Below are 17,368 nucleotides of genomic sequence, written 5' to 3'. Positions count from 1 at the left end.
CAAGCTTTTCTACTCTCAAGTCATCTAGTATCCTAGTTTCACATATCAGATCAAGACATTCATTTATGAGGAAAAGAGAATCAAGATCAGGGGCATTATTCTCACCACAAGACAAGCAAATTTCCTCAAGTTTAAGTTCTAAAGTGGAAATGCTTGTACCTTCTAGCTGGGATGGTGGAACCCAATACATTACCTCATCAAAGGCACAAGTAGAATCAAACTCATACTGGGTAACCTCCCTTCCTTCAAACTCTGCTCGATCCCTAATAAGGTGTATCCGAACAATTTGTGCTAGGTGTCTCATTGGCTTGCCCCAATACTCTTTCATTCTGTTAAGCCGATGTAACTCCACTCTTTGGCCTGGTGTGAGTATGTGTATATCAAAGGGTTGTGGTGGCTTCACATATGGCTCATCTTCAATGTGATCTTCAAATGTGTCTTCCTCTTCTTGTGGCCTCTCAAAGTAGCTTGAAGCCATCACTACAAAACAGAAAATCTAGAATAGAAAGTTAGTAAATGTACAAAAGCAAAACAAAGCAAGAAAATAAAGTTTAGTCTCAAGAAAGATTGAAATCCTAATGATAAATCTACAAGTTCTCCGGCAACGGCGCCAAATTTGATGCATGACTTTTCAAGGGTCCAAGATCAAATCAATGTAGTATAAAAGATTGTCGAACCCACAGAGAACTAGAGACTTATACACCAAGAATACACAAGCTTTCTTGATCTAAGCAAACAAGAAGATGAATGATTTGTAACAAGCTAAGATCCTAGAAATATAAACAAGGTGATCTCAAATCCAATCAAGAAACAAGTACAAGAACTCAATCAAATGCTAAGGATAGATTCATGGGTAAGGATAATTGATATAAAGTGATCAAGGTTCAATCTAAAGGTGGCAACTTTCAATCAATCTATCAACCTTATGCCTAGACACAACACTAAGCAAACTCTTTCTCAAGATGGAAGCTCATTTGCTAAAATAACTCAAGCATCAAATCTCTTTGGTTGAATATTACTAGAGCAATCATGGAGAACAAGTCTAATAGCAATCCTAGCACCTTTGACATCAAATCTCTTTGGCAAAGCAAGCTAAAAGCCTTGAAGAGTTGGTTCAGGCATTTCATCGAACACCTCTCGGACGTGAAATGCCTAGAGATCTATCTTAGATAGGCCAACTCTAAAATAGCATTGAGATCACTCAACAAACAAGAAATAAGAAGGATCTACAATAAAACACCGTAGATCTACACTTAATCACTCTAATCTACCTTAACCCATGAATCCAAAATGTGTCTACTCACTAATCTCCATAGAAAACCTTAAATCTATGGGAGATTCAAGGCTAATCATGTTTATTAGAAGGAGAAACAAGATATAAGATGAAGAACTTTTATAGATTAATGAAAAGATTCAAGCTTTATAAAATGAGGCAAAGTGTGTTCTTGAGAGAAAATGAGATAAGTTCCAAATTGGGAGATACAAAAGTATTTATATGAGGCTTGGAAGCCCTCAAAACATCAAGAGAAAAGACCAAAAGGGCCTTGGAAACACTTTATTTTCGACCAGATCTCATAAAAACGAGTGGGTAAGGCTACCCGGCCAGTTCTACCCGGCTAGAATCCTCGACCAAGGTTGATATGCCTCCAGTAAATTGATCGTAACTCCTCCAATACAGCTCCAAATGACTTGAAACCACTTCCATTGGAAAGCTAACTCAATTTACTATGTGTTCCCAGAATCTTAGCAACAGAAGACATCTTTAAGGCCTCCATCCATGTTTATCTTTTACCCCCTTTTGGATCACAATGCTCCCAAACATCCCAAAACACTCCACATCATACTCCATCACCTAATAAGGACAAATGAATGCAATATGGACCTAAAGATGCCTAATATTTAGTCTAAATGCTCAAAATGCATAAGAGTGAAAGGCTAAAATTAAGTTAATATGCAAGATATCAGAACCCAAGAATAAGTCTTCTCTATCGGATCTCGGTAAAAGTTACGGGAAGTGAATTAATATTTCTACACGTCCGGTAAATTAAAAAAGAAAAACAGGTTCAATTCTCATCGGGCCCTCCCCGTTATTTTTAAAATTCAAAATGTAACCAGAGGAATAAAGTCCCAACCAACAATATGCGACCATTTACCATTTTCCAGAGGCAATTTTTGACTTTTCACACAAAAACTACCTTGGTAATATTAACTGTTTTATCCTATTAAAAAAAAACTCAAAACTGCTCTGCAGTGTAAATTACTCTTGAAATAATTACACTCTAAGACAGTTTTAAGTTATTTATAACATTCTATGGCAGTTTCTTCTACTAGCACACTTTATCCTAAAAGTTTCTTCCTTTTCTAAACTAACTCGCTAACATCTGACTATCCTAGTTACTAACTAAATGTAATATTAGCGGGAAAACATCTCAACCGCACATCTCACTCCCTTCTCAATGGCCCAAATTATTTTTGATTTTTATGACAAGATTTATATCTGTCTCGTTTCACAACCCTTGGATATCCTTTATGGTTTATAACATCGACGGTCCAGATCTATAGTATTGGAAAAAGTAAATTTCATTTATATATTTAATGGTTAAAATACATGAAAAATAAAGTGGGTCCCTCTTCCGTTCCCCTTCGCCTTCGTCCTTCTAAATACTCTATTTCTTAGAAAACTGAAATCTGCTTCTTAAATTTATTTTTTCAAATTTTTTTTTACGAAATCATTTTCTCTATTACACGATCTATCTTTAGAGATATGTGAAGGTGCATCTCCGATGTTGGTGTACAACATCTTTGGTGTACACGAACATGATGTACATAAAACATCTCAAGTGTACAACACGCTACATAACAAGAAAACAACCATCCAAAACCAAGTTTCTTTCTTTATAAATTCGTAAATGTCTAATTAAATGTTGCACCATGGTAAAATGTACATGTCAATATTGGTAAACAAACATGTAGATATGCTCATTATTGGGCTACTTTTAATATTCCAAGATGTAATGCATTTCAAAAAATTTTCTACATTTGTAACTTTTTTTGAAATATGTTCATACACTATCATCAAAGTGTACATTATCCATTAGACTGTACATGTATATACGAAATAATATTTTCTATTACACGATCTATCTTTTGAGATATGTGAAGGTGCATCTCCGATGGTGGTGTACATCATCTTTGGTGTACACGAACATGATGTTCATAAAACATCTCAAGTGTACAACACGCTACATAACAAGAAAACAACCATCCAAAACCAAGTTTATTTCTTTATAAATTCGTAAATGTCTAATTGAATTTTGCACCATGGTAAAATGTACATATCAATATTGGTAAACAAACATGTAGATATGTTCATTATTGAGTTATTTTAATATGAAGAATTCATGAGGGTGTATAATATGTAAGGAAGAAAGGCTGAACGCCCATTTGTACATGTGGATATGTAAACCAATTTACAGCTAGTTCGCACACACCATTTTGTACATGTGGATATGTAAAACGATGTACACATATATATCATTACAACATTGTATATATGGAAATTTTAAATGCGATTTATACTTTTACTAGTCTATAATCCTCTCGTCTCCGCATCAACCAAACTAAATTGGATAAATTTGCAAGTTTCAAAATGTGTACAACCATATTATGTTCACGTGAAGACACAAAATTTACTATCATGTACAATGATTCACTTCTATAATAGTGTCCATGTGTACACTGATGCATAGACATCCATGTTGTCATCCAATGTAATCGTGTACACTAACATTATGTACACATCAACGTCTTCTAATTTTTTCTGTAATTTTTTTTAATTAGTGGCAATTTTGTAATAATTTCATCATCTTTCTATTAGGGTTTTTTGAGTTTCCTGCAAATATATCTCAAAACCACCATTGATTTTTATCATGCAATCTTCATTATTTTTGCTTTTTTACCTCTGGAACTTACAAATATTATATATCTTAACCGATTAAAACCCAAAATTAAAAAAAAACAACAAATTTTAATTTTCGAATTTGGACAAATTATATCCAGATCGTCATAGATCTTCTCCACCAAAATGTTTACCCGTTGGTTCCCCAATCGTCTTTGTCGTGATGCCACTGCATCCTTCACCAGCTCGGTTGAAATTCCGCCACCATTGGCGGCTCTGAAAGTAAACAGAGATTTGTTTTTTTCTTCTCTACAAAAACACAAATAAAACAAAAGAATTCAAAACACTTACCGTAGACATTTGCGGTGTTCCGTTGTGCGTCTCTCACCACCAATAGATCCTCAACCTCCGTCGTCTTTGCTCCTACAAAAAACCCCATAAACATCAAATACATAATGCCTTAAGATCTACAGCAAGCACACAAATGTTAGGACACTCACCTCGTCCTTATCTTTTCCATGCCGGTTGTGTATCCTCGACATCCTTCTCCGAGAAACTTTCTGAGATTCTCTTTCGCCGGAATTCGCCGTCGTCTCGCTTCTTCTTCCTCACTTTCTAAGTTTCATAATTATTTTGCCTCGGTGCCAGTTACGAAACCAATTAAAAGAAAAAAATTCAACTCGCTTTTAGTTAATGAAAAGAATAAAAGGTTAAGTTTCACATCGGGCCCACCACTAATTTTTGAATTTCTAAAACGAAACCAATTAAAATCCATCTAACTAAAATCCAAATCACCAGTTACGCTTTTATGAAGTTAAGTTGGGTCTTTTCACCCATAAACTATCTCAGTGGTAGAAACTGTCTCACTGTATAAAAAGAAACCGTAAACCGCAATTGGATGTAAATTACTCCAAATAAAATGCAAGCATTATCTTGAAAAAGTGCCTGAATGACTAGTTTTTTTTTTACTTTAATTTTTGTTCTAGAAACCTTTTCATCATAATGAGAATAAAGAGTCCACCCACATGGGACAAGAATAATGTGTGATATTCACAGGGTAACAAATATATTTACTTTATGTTATGAAAGTAAGAAAAAGAAACACCGAAAGTGTTGAAAATATAAAGGATGTAGGGCCCGCTGCACTATTTGTACAGTGAATTTCTCTTCTATATAAACGATCGTTTCGATCAATTGTAAACACACCATTCCTTCTCCTTTTAATAACACATCCTCTCTTGTTATCAGTGTTATCTTCTCCTACGGGTATAAAATTTTGCCTTTATTTAAATTTCTTCGATACAATAAAATTCTAGTTTTTTTATAACACGTTATCAGCACGATCACTTTGCAATTCGGTAAAATTTATTTGTATCATTTATACCCTGCTATAATGGTCGGTATACCGCCTCTACTATTATTTATATCATGTTAAAATGGCCGGAATACCGCCTATATTATTTATTGATAATTTAATTAATTTATCGGTCGGCCGAGCCGCCTTATATTCTGTTTATTGTTAATTGGTCGGCCAAACCGCCTTATATTCTGTTTATTGTTAATTGGTCGGCCGAGCCGCCTTATATTCTGTTTATTGTTAATTGGTCGGCCGAGCCGCCGTATAATTTATTTATTACTCTGCATTGACCGGCTGAGCCGTCGCATTATTTGTTGTCATAACATAAATATTTCATTGCCATAATTGTTTACTTTTATTAATTTTTATGAAATTTTATAGATTTGATTGACCGTTTAATACAATATTTTCAGACTGGTTTTTGGTGCACTCGATTTAACCCCAACGGTCACAAAGAAAAAATTTCAAAATTTTTTCCCTTTCCAAACGGCTATGAACAGTATTTTTCATCTATAAATACACTCATTTTCACTCTATTTTCTCATCCAAAACATTTCATCTTCTCTCAAATATCTTCAAATCGCTCTCCTCCGATTTTTCATTTCAAGAAAGATGATTCGCGCATTTTTGTTTTTATGTGCCATTTTTATTTGTGTTTCTATTTATGGTTTATTCGTTGGAGAATTTACTCCGGGTGAATTTAAGATGAATATCGGTTTACTTTTCTTTACATCGCTTCTCCTTGTAATTGATTGCATGATTAATGTAAACGGTTCATTTTAATATTAATAATATTCTAATAATTTTTATTTATGTGCTTTAGAAATACAAATGACAAACATCGAGAAACTTCAGTTCCCGGCGTTAAAAATAACTGGCGAAAATTACGCCGGATGGGTCACAAACGTGAAACCATATCTGGTGATAAAAAAGATAACCGAAACAATTGTAATCGGTAACAAATCACCACCCGAGCATATAGCCGAAGCGATAATCTTCCTGAAGAAGCATTTAGATGAAAATCTAACGCACGACTATGCAAGCGTCGAGGACCCAGCTGAACTGTGGCAAACTTTAAAAGAAAGGTTCGATAACCAGAGACAAATCAACCTCCCTCACGCTCTAGAAGAGTGGAAAAATCTGAGGTTCAAAGATTTTCAGAAGGTTGAGGATTACAATTCGCTGTCCTGAGGATAGTTGCACTCCTGAAGTATTGTGGTAATCCTGTCTCTGAGGCAGAAATGATGAATAAAACATATATCACTTTCCACAAACAGTTTCACTTCTTGTCCGAAATTTACAGAAAATGCGGGTACACGAGATTTTCTGAATTGATGGTTGCGCTCATGTTGGCTGAAAAGAACAATGAGCTCCTGATCAAAAACCACAATTCCCGACCTACGGGATCCAAAGCATTCCCTGAAGTGAATGCTACGGCGGTAGAAAATTCGGAAAGAAGGAACCAGACCAACCGAGGTTATGGTCGTCGTTTCAATAATAAACGTGGAAAAACTTACAATCCCAAATGGAAGGGATCTAACAAGTGGGTTAGATCCAGAAAAGTTTCTAAGGGTAAACAAACTCAAGAGGATACCACCCAGAAGCGTGAGACAGTGTGTTACAGATGTGGTTGTAAAGGACATTGGTCCCGTACCTGCCGTACTCCTCCACATCTTTGTAAGTTATATCAAGAGTCCACGAAAGGCAAAGCTAAAGAAGTGAACCTCATTGAAAACTTTGAAGGGACATCGTACCTCGATGCCTCCGACTTCGCTAATGAGCTGGACTAAGATTACTCCTGAAGAGAGCTGAAATAATATGACTATTGAATAGTTTTCAATATTGTCATGTATAATTATTACATTTCCTGTTTTAAACAAATAATGATGTTTTAACACCACCTTAATGTATAATTATTGTGTTTTTCCTTATATGAATGAATTTTATGTTTTCTTTTATTAATATTTATGACAATTTCAGAAATGAATCAAAATGCTAATGGAGCAAAATCCAAGAAACGGATTCGTGAAATATGCATATCATATAGAGGAACAACGCACACTATTCTGAGACAAAAGAGATATTTCTCTGATATAAAATCGACAAGAATTGTCGTCAATACAATATCAGGTCCTGCAGACGTGATTGAAGAAACTGGTAAAGCAAACTTTACGTTGTCAAATGGAACAAAATTTTCCATAAATAATGCTCTATATTCTCCAAGTTCTAAAAGGAATTTGTTGAGTTTCAAAGACATATATCTTCACGGATATGATACTCAGTCTGCAACTGAGGATGGAAAGAAATACATGTATGTAACTTCTGATAAATGTGGCAGAAAACACATATTGGAAAAGTTTCCAGAACTTTCTTCGGGACTACATCATACTTATATCGATGAGATCGAATCAAATCTTATAGTAAAACGGAACCCTAAAGAGTTCACATTATGGCATGATCGCCTTGGCCATCCAAGCACTACAATGATGCGTAAAATCTTAGAAAGTTCACATGGTCATTCACAGAGAATCCAGGAGATTTCTCAAGGGAATAAAATGACATGTGTTGCATGTTCTCTAGAAAAATTGATCGTAAGGCCATCGCCAACCAAAATAGATAAAGAATCACCAAAGTTCCTTGAAAGAATTCAAGGCGATATATGTGGACCTATACATCCACCTTGTGGACCATTCCACTTTTTTATGGTATTATTTGACGCATCCAGTAGATGGTCACACGTTTGTCTATTATCATCTCGAAATGTGGCATTTGCGAGATTTCTAACTCAGATAATCAAACTGCGAGCACAGTTTCCTGATTATACTATTAAAAGAGTTAGACTAGACAACGCTGGTGAATTCACATCCCAAGCATTCAATGACTATTGTATGGTAATGGAAATTGAAGTTGAACATTCGGTTGCTCATGTTCATACGCAAAATGGTTTGGCTGAATCTTTAATTAAGCGTCTGCAATTGATTGCAAGACCATTGATCATGAGATCAAAACTTCCAACCTCTGTATGGGGACATGCCATTTTGCATGCAGAAGCACTCATTCGGATCAGACCGAGTGCATACCATAAGTATTCCCCACTACAGTTAGCGTTTGGTCGAGAACCAAACATTTCCCACTTTAGAATCTTTGGTTGTGCGGTATATCTGCCTGTAGCACCACCACAACGTAAAAAGATGGGACCACAAAGAAGATTGGGAATATATGTTGGTTGTGATTCTCCATCATTTATACGATATCTAGAACCACAGACTGGTGACGTCTTTACGGCTCGTTTTGCCGATTGTCATTTTGATGAGAAAGTATTCCCAGTTCTAGGGAGAGAAAACAAAAATGTAGAAAATGATATCAAATGGAGTGTACCTTCATTACTATATCTTGATCCTCCTACTAAAGAGTCTGAACTAGAAGTTCGACGAATCATGCATTTACAGAGTATAGCTAATCAGCTACCTGATGCATTTTCGGATACCAAGACGGTAACTAAATCTCATATACCAGCCGTGAATGCTCCTGCTTGTATCAAAATATCAAATGAGCAAGGAAAAGCGGACGATACACGAGAGTCTAAAACACGCCTGCAGCGTGGCAGACTTACTGGTTCTAAGAATAAAAATCCTAGAAAACAAAAAGATGTCAAGGTAAATGACACATCCAAAATAGCAGAAAGTATTTTGGAAGAAACAAATAATGAGGATACTTAGAAAGTTGAGCATCATGAGTCGGAAAATAATCATGAAATTTCTATCAACTACATCCATAATAAAAGGATATGGAATAGAAATAAACAAAATGATCTTGAAGATGTTTTCTCATATATTGTGTCAAGTGAAATAAATGAAGAAATCGATGATCCAGAACCAAAATCTGTCTATGAATGTCAAAAGAGACATGATTGAGAACAATGGAAAAATGCAATACAAGCTGAACTTGATTCGCTTAATAAACGAGAAGTATTTGGATCTATTGTGCTCACACCTGCAGATGTGAGACCAGTTGGATACAAATGGGTTTTTGTTCGAAAACGAAATGAGAAAAATGAGGTTACAAGATACAAAGCCCGTCTAGTGGCTCAAGGTTTTTCTCAAAGACCTGGAATCGATTATGAAGAAACGTATTCTCCAGTTATGGATGCCATTACGTTTAGATTCCTGATGAGTCTAGCAGCTGATAAAAATCTAGAGATGCGTCTCATGGATGTTGTTACAGCCTATCTATATGGATCATTAGATACTAATATCTACATGAAAATTCCTGATGGATTTAAAATGCCATAAGCATTAAGTTCCAAGCCTAAAGAGTTATGTGCAATAAAATTGCAAAGATCATTATATGGGTTAAAGCAATCTGGACGTATGTGGTATAATCGTCTCAGTGATCATTTAATAAAAGAAGGATACGTGAATGATCCTATATGCCCATGTGTTTTCATCAAGAAAACAATATCCGGATTTGTAATAATCGCGGTATATGTTGATGATCTTAACATTATCGGAACTCAAAAGGAAATACAAAAGGCATCAGACTATCTCAAAGGAGAATCTGAGATGAAAGATCTTGGACAGACACAGTATTGTCTTGACCTACAAATAGAACATTCACAAAATGGTATATTTGTGCATCAATCCACATACACTAAAAGAGTATTGAAACGATTTAACATGGATAAATCAACTCCTCTTAGCACCCCGATGGTCGTTAGGTCACTTAATATTGAAAGTGATCCATTTCGACCACCTGAGGAGAAAGAAGAGATACTTGGTCCGGAAGTACCATATCTAAGTGCAATTGGAGCGCTGATGTACCTTGCAAATTGTACACGACCTGATATATCATTTGCTGTGAATCTTTTGGCAAGATTCAGCTCATCTCCAACTCGAAGACATTGGAATGGGATTAAACATGTTTTTCGTTACCTCCAAGGGACCATTGATTTAGGCTTGTTTTATCCTAAAAGTTCAAAAGGTCAAATGGTTGGTTTTGCAGATGCAGGATATCTTTCAGATCCACACAAAGCTCGATCGCAAACAGGATACGTTTTCACGACACATCTGTTCAAGTAGTGGAATTGACAAAAATATAGAGCCAACTATTCTATATGAAGATAATGCAGCATGTGTTGCTCAAACAAAGGACGAATATATCAAAAGCGATAGAACAAAGCATATTCATCCGAAATTCTTCTCATACACTCAAGAGCTCGTGAAGAAGAAAGAGATTGAAGTAAGATATGTCCAATCATGCGACAATGCAGCTGACCTCTTCACAAAATCACTTCCGACTTCAGTATTCACAAAACATGTTCGTAACATTGGAATGCGTCATCAGAAGGATCTATGACTGCTCATTCGAGGGGGAATTTACGTAGTTGTACTCTTTTTACCTTACTATGGTTTTTCCCATTGGGTTTTTCCTAGAAAAGTTTTTAACGAGGCAACAAAGACGTTAAGCGAGAGTGGATAGTGACACCGGTCCCCAAGGGGGACTGTTATGAAAGTCAGAAAAAGAAACGCCGAAAGTGTTGAAAATATAAAGGATGTGGGGCCCGCTGCACTATTTGCACAGTGAATTTCTCTTTTATATAAACGATCGTTTCGATCAGTTGTAAACACATCATTCTTTCTCTTTTTAATAATACATCCTCTCTTGTTATCAGTGTTATCTTCTCCTACTGATATAAAATTTTGCCCTTATTTAAATTTCTTCGATACAATAAAATTCTAGGTTTTTTATAACACTTTATGCATTTTGTTCATTAAATGTAAAACACAAATTCAATAAGAAGACAAGTTTATGTAAAATTGTATTGTGAAACAGTCTTCAAGATCATATGCCATACTCCTGCACAGTGGAACCTGGCCAAATTTTGTATTTGCTATCTCTATAGTTTTTTTCCACCAAAATGTTGACAAAACTCAAATTAAAGGCCTCTTTCAATTTCTTCTCGGCGAAAGCTACGTCTGAAAAGACAAAATAGCATACTACGTGTTTGGACAACCCGAAATTTTGGAACCCCCTCTAATCTACTAGGGCAGATGAGTAACACATGTCTTATATTTTTGAATTGTGTCGCCTGTTGTTGATTAAGGCAATGGTAGGGTTAAAAGAAGCTAAAAATATTAAATATCATTGCTCCTTCAGGGTTAAAAAATACCATATAAAATTGTTTACAAAAATTGTTTGGTTAAACAAAAATGGTTTTAAATAAATGAAAACTAAGCTTATAAAATTCAAAACTAAATATAAGGTTGGGTTTGTTCTTTTTGGTGCTGACAGGTTGGGTTGTTTTCCTCAGTTTAGTATTGAGCGTTCAACTTCTGTTGTCTCATGTGATTTAATGTATGCATGAAGTATAGGTTTCACGTTTTTATTTGCTTCGGTTATGCAGAAGAATTCGGTTGGTCCTTTATTATCGTATTTTCGTTCGTCAGTAGATTGGACGAAAATTTGACTCTTCTCCACGTGATCCATTAAGATGATTTGTAATTTGAAATCTAAACAAACAACAATCTTATCTCCGTTCAGACGACTTATATGGTTGGTGAAACGAACATCGCCTTAAACATATTTTCTATTTCATTTTTATCATATTAGTGTTAAGTCGTTCTAAGTACATGTTTTTTTATTTTATTTTTATTTTTTGCTTATGTATCTATTTTAGTAAGAAACCGTTCTTTATTTTTAGTTTTTCCGTGTTTGAGATTTTAATTTCCTTCTATTTAAAATTTGTCTATGAAGATTTGGAACTTAACGATTTGTGTATTCCATGATTGTATTTCATTTTGTATATCAATCATTTTTGACTATGAATGAAAAAATTAGTATTAAAAACTTAATTTTGAAGTAGTTATAGTCATCATAAGCTCTATTTTACTGTTGCCTAAAGTACTTGTTCTTTTTTTCCAACACATAAACACAACTTTGAATATAACAATTAGTATTGTAAAAATGAAGGTATGAGATTCTACACATAATTGAGAACTCTTTCCAATCTAAAAGGTTTAAAATGAAGGTATGAGATTCTACGCATTTTATACCTGCATAAAACTCCTCACTTTTGTTAAAAACATTTTAGAAACCTCTAACCTATTTGAACTTTTGAAGGGGTAATAAAACCTCAACTTTTGATAAAAAGTAAAGTAAAAGAAACACATACGCTATTTGCTAACAAAACCTAAAATGAAATGATGATTTTTGTATAAGAAATATTTAATTTATTATTTCTTTTTCTAAAATTAAGTTACGTCTATTCTTATTATGCAATCTGGGTCTTCCAATTCAAAATTATTATTTGTCGGTTTTGTGAAATTAGGATACTAACATTTACAGAAAATTCTAGAAATTTTAGAAAATATGTTTTTATACTTCCATGAATTCTTACAATGCTATTCTATTCACAAACTAATATAAAATCAGATCTCTCAAATTTTTAATTTCCGTATTGATTTTTGGCAATGGTTTGTTTGATCTTTTTCCAAAATTCAAGGTTTTAAATCCCAAAAATAAGCTTTAGGGGTTTATAAAAATATGAGTATTTATTTATTTTTTAATTAAGTGGTAATAATTGATTTGGGATAATGCTTTAAATTTCTCAATTCTAATTTATTTTTACCTAAAACAAAATTATTGGTATTTTGTCAAACAAAAGCTGAGTTATGTCTTAAGACTCTGTTAGAAATCTAGAGTTGAATTAGTTGTTAATTAGTGATGTACCCTTAAAAAATTAGTTGGATTTAAGCTGAGATATATGTATATAAAAAATACTCATTTCATAATTAACAAGGCTTTCAAGTTTTTTTTAAGTTAATGGTTTTAAATTAAAAAAAAAAAGAAAAGAAAAAAGGGCCCGCAGAGGTTTGACCAGGACAGGAGCAACGGGTGAGGAGCTGAGCTTCAACTACTGCCCAAAATCCAAGTGACGTCGTTTTCAACGATCTCTCGCGAACACATTTATTTGACTAGCCAAATAGGGCAGAGCGGGCAGCACCGTTCCGGGCAGCTATATTCCTCGTCTTCCTCACACTGCATGCCTCCATAAATAAAGCCCGTTGAGATCAAAACTCAAATAAAAACAAATAAATTTATTTATTAAAAATTAAAAAACTATTTTAAGGGAAAAAGGAGATAGATTGAAAAGGAGAGGACGAAGAACACTAATGATAGTTTCTTTGGCAGGCTTGTGTTAACAACATTTCTACAACAAAAAAGCTCTTTTTATTATTACTTCACGTTTTATTTCTCCAAAAGCTCAAATCTTTTTTCTTTGTAACTTTTATCTTAAAAAACAAAACTTTCGTTTCGAAGTGATAGAGAGAGAGAGAGAGAGAGAGTGCGAGAGTGTGGAGACGACAAGAACGCCGAAAAATTTAGGACTTTTGGTTTATGCTCAGTGTTTCAGCTAATGGGTTGATTAGGGATTTGATTTTGAGTTGAGGGTTTAGGGTTGATGCTAGATCTTTAGAGATAAATCTTTGTCGCAAATGGAGACGATTCATGTCGCTTTTATCTTGCTTTCTCTCATCTTACTGCCCAATCATGCCTCTGCTAATCTTGAAGGTTTGTTGTAGCTACTGGTTCTTCACTGGTTATGTTGGAGCCAATCTCTTATCACAAAGTCTGCATTTTGATTTTGAAAAATGGTTTTAATCGTTATAGTTTGTGGATTAGTTTTTGTGTGCTCGGAAAGTTTTGTTCATTGTTTTTTTCTAATTGTGAAATGATGTTGTTCTTTGTATGTTTAGAGTTAGTGGGGTTTAACAGTGAATCCACTATTGCTTTTTCTTGTTCACATTACTATACCAAGTTTGCAACTGAAAGCCTGAATGAGCCCTTGTTCATGTGCTGCAAAAAGTTTGGTGAAATTGGCTTTTAGCGACTACTTTGATTAGCTTTAGGCTTTGTATTGTTTCCCTGGTGGTGGCTGGATTTTGAAACTATGAACAGCTTCAGATTGATGCAAACAGTCTATGATTTAGACTTCCTTTGTTTTTGATTTTATATGCGTAGTGATTATTAGTCTTTTAACACTCTCAAAGATACCTGTTCGGCTAGTTCTCTTGATGCTAATCTTGTAGATTTTTGTGGTTCTTGTTACAGGTGATGCATTGCATACTCTGAGGGTGACTTTAGTTGATCCCAACAATGTCTTGCAGAGCTGGGATCCTACCCTTGTCAATCCTTGCACTTGGTTCCATGTAACTTGCAACAACGAGAACAGCGTCATAAGAGTGTAAAAAAAGCTTCCTACTTACTAAACCCCTCTCGTTTCACTTTAAATCTTCTCAATTTGTGTTCTGGTATTGTTATCTCTTCTTACAGTGACTTAGGGAATGCAGAGTTGTCTGGTCATTTAGTTCCGGAGCTTGGTGTGCTCAAGAACTTGCAGTACTTGTAAGTCACACTTTGGCATCTTTGTTTTCATCAAAACAAACCGAATATTTTTATAATCTTCTTAACTAGTCTCTTACTTTCTTGCAGGGAGCTTTACAGTAACAACATAACTGGCCCTATCCCTAGTAATCTCGGAAACCTGACGAACTTGGTGAGCTTGGATCTCTACTTAAACAGCTTCACCGGTCCCATTCCAGAATCATTGGGAAAACTTTCAAAGCTTAGGTTTCTGTGAGTACACTTGCTTCACCTGCTCAGTCACATTATTGTTTAAATCTTGGTGTAGTCAACAGTTTCTGACTCTTTGCTTAAATTTTTCATGCGAGAATAGGCGGCTTAACAACAACACTCTCACTGGCTCTATTCCCATGTCACTGACCAATATCACCACCCTTCAAGTCTTGTGAGTTTTCTCATTTATGCCTCTGCCTTAATTGTTTTGTATGAGTTTAAATTCTTATAGTTTTGATGTATAAAACGGCAGGGATCTATCTAATAACCAACTCTCTGGTTCGGTTCCTGACAATGGCTCCTTCTCACTCTTCACGCCCATCAGGTTACATTCCCTATCTTTTACTGGTTTTATTTGTTGAACGTAGTATTGGCAATTGAAACTCTCATTTCCCTTATGCAGTTTTGCTAATAACTTAGACCTCTGTGGACCTGTTACAAGTCACCCATGTCCTGGATCTCCCCCGTTCTCTCCTCCGCCGCCTTTTATTCCACCTCCTCCAGTTTCCACCCCGAGTAAGTTGTCTCTTTGCCTCTCTATCAATCTGGTTCTCATATAAACCATCTTGACAATAAACAAAATGATATTTGATTTACAGGTGGGTATGGTATAACTGGAGCAATAGCAGGTGGAGTTGCTGCAGGTGCTGCTTTGCTTTTCGCTGCTCCTGCAATAGCCTTTGCTTGGTGGCGTCGAAGAAAGCCACATGATATCTTCTTCGACGTGCCTGGTGAGTTCAATAGAGAAGTCATCGTCTTTTGAATCTCCAAACTCTTTCTAAAACTGTAAACTCTCTTTATGTAGCCGAAGAGGATCCGGAGGTTCATCTGGGACAGCTCAAGAGATTTTCTCTGCGAGAGCTACAAGTGGCAAGCGACGGGTTCAGCAACAAGAACATTCTAGGAAGAGGAGGGTTCGGGAAAGTCTACAAGGGCCGTTTAGCAGACGGAACTCTAGTTGCCGTCAAAAGACTAAAGGAAGAGCGAACTCCAGGAGGGGAGCTTCAGTTTCAAACAGAAGTAGAGATGATAAGCATGGCTGTTCATCGAAACCTCTTGAGATTAAGAGGTTTCTGCATGACACCAACAGAGAGATTGCTCGTCTATCCTTACATGGCCAATGGAAGCGTTGCTTCATGTCTCAGAGGTAAAAGAAAAAAGAATAAAAACATCTTTTAAAATGTTTTTTTTTTCTCTAATGGGTTTACACAAATGCAGAGAGGCCACCGTCACAGCCTCCACTAGATTGGCCAACGCGTAAGAGAATAGCGCTAGGCTCAGCTCGTGGTTTATCTTACTTACACGATCACTGCGACCCTAAGATCATCCACCGTGACGTTAAAGCAGCGAACATTCTACTGGACGAGGACTTCGAAGCTGTGGTTGGCGACTTCGGGCTAGCGAAGCTGATGGACTACAAAGACACTCACGTGACAACAGCGGTCCGTGGCACGATAGGTCACATAGCTCCAGAGTATCTCTCCACCGGAAAGTCCTCGGAGAAAACAGACGTGTTCGGTTACGGCATCATGCTTCTGGAGCTCATCACTGGACAAAGAGCCTTTGATCTCGCTAGGCTAGCTAACGACGATGACGTCATGTTGCTTGACTGGGTAAAAGTTTTGTACTTTTAAGTTCATTTATTGTTGAAGGTGCTAACTTTGTGTTTTGTGTGTTTAAGGTGAAAGGGTTGTTGAAGGAGAAGAAGCTAGAGATGTTGGTGGATCCTGATCTTCAGACGAACTACGAGGAGAGGGAGCTGGAACAGGTGATACAAGTGGCGTTGCTTTGCACGCAAGGATCACCGATGGAGAGACCAAAGATGTCGGAGGTTGTGAGGATGCTGGAAGGAGATGGGCTTGCGGAGAGGTGGGACGAGTGGCAGAAGGTTGAGATATTGAGGGAAGATGTTGATTTGAGTCCTAATCTTCACTCTGATTGGATCGTTGATTCTACTTACAATTTGCACGCTGTTGAGTTGTCTGGTCCCAGGTAACCCATCATACAAACAACAAAATCATATTTTATCTAAGGGTAGGTAGCTTTTTTTTCACCGTAAGTTTTTTTTTTTGTTTTTTAATGAAACTGACATTGAAAGATATGTGATTTTGTGTAAGTTGTGCTACGGTTCTATAAAAAGGGAAAAAAAAAGAAGCATAAGCTTAAGATTTGTAAAATTGTGTTGTGTCATGTCTTTTTTTTTTAATCATCTGGAACTTTAAAAAGTTGTAAAAAGAACCTTTGATAAACCAAAACTCTAACAAACTGACAAACTTGTGAAATAAAAGATATCAACAATTGAAACTAAAAAAGAAAAGACTAAATATGATGGAGAGTCCAAAACATTGGGAGTCAAACTTAACTGTTGCACAGTGTCAACTTACAATCATTTCGAAAGGTGTTAGAAGCAAAAGCTCGTGCAGACCCAACACTACAAAGCGAAGAGTGATCAAAGACGAATCCAACGAACATCAGTG

At 35.8% G+C, this 17,368-nt stretch overlaps 1 protein-coding gene across 1 annotated transcript; it reads left to right on the top strand.

Annotated features, from left to right (window-relative positions):
* Window positions 1-13,398: 13,398 nt before the first annotated feature.
* Window positions 13,399-17,068, top strand: LOC106432272 (somatic embryogenesis receptor kinase 1). The gene is made up of 11 exons (XM_013873118.3): window positions 13,399-13,826; window positions 14,367-14,499; window positions 14,589-14,660; window positions 14,748-14,891; window positions 14,992-15,063; window positions 15,145-15,216; window positions 15,295-15,407; window positions 15,491-15,622; window positions 15,697-16,038; window positions 16,110-16,504; window positions 16,573-17,068. The coding sequence occupies exons 1-11, from the start codon at window positions 13,751-13,753 to the stop codon at window positions 16,885-16,887; spliced, it is 1,866 nt and encodes a 621-aa protein (XP_013728572.1). The 5' UTR covers window positions 13,399-13,750; the 3' UTR covers window positions 16,888-17,068.
* Window positions 17,069-17,368: the final 300 nt, after the last annotated feature.

The sequence above is a fragment of the Brassica napus genome, chromosome C6 (assembly GCF_020379485.1).
Source record: "Brassica napus cultivar Da-Ae chromosome C6, Da-Ae, whole genome shotgun sequence".
In the NCBI taxonomy this organism is placed as follows: Eukaryota; Viridiplantae; Streptophyta; class Magnoliopsida; order Brassicales; family Brassicaceae; genus Brassica; species Brassica napus.
The sequence above is the reverse complement of the archived record's forward strand: the minus strand, read 5'-3'. Positions and strand labels throughout refer to the sequence as shown.

Excerpts from the sequence above, each read along its gene's own strand:
- LOC106432272 (XM_013873118.3), top strand. The coding sequence starts at position 13,751 with ATGGAGACGATTCATGTCGCTTTTATCTTGCTTTCTCTCATCTTACTG. Across the intron at positions 15,064-15,144 it reads ATCACCACCCTTCAAGTCTT|GGATCTATCTAATAACCAAC; the intron begins GTGAGTTTTCTC and ends ATAAAACGGCAG. Across the intron at positions 15,217-15,294 it reads TCACTCTTCACGCCCATCAG|TTTTGCTAATAACTTAGACC; the intron begins GTTACATTCCCT and ends TCCCTTATGCAG.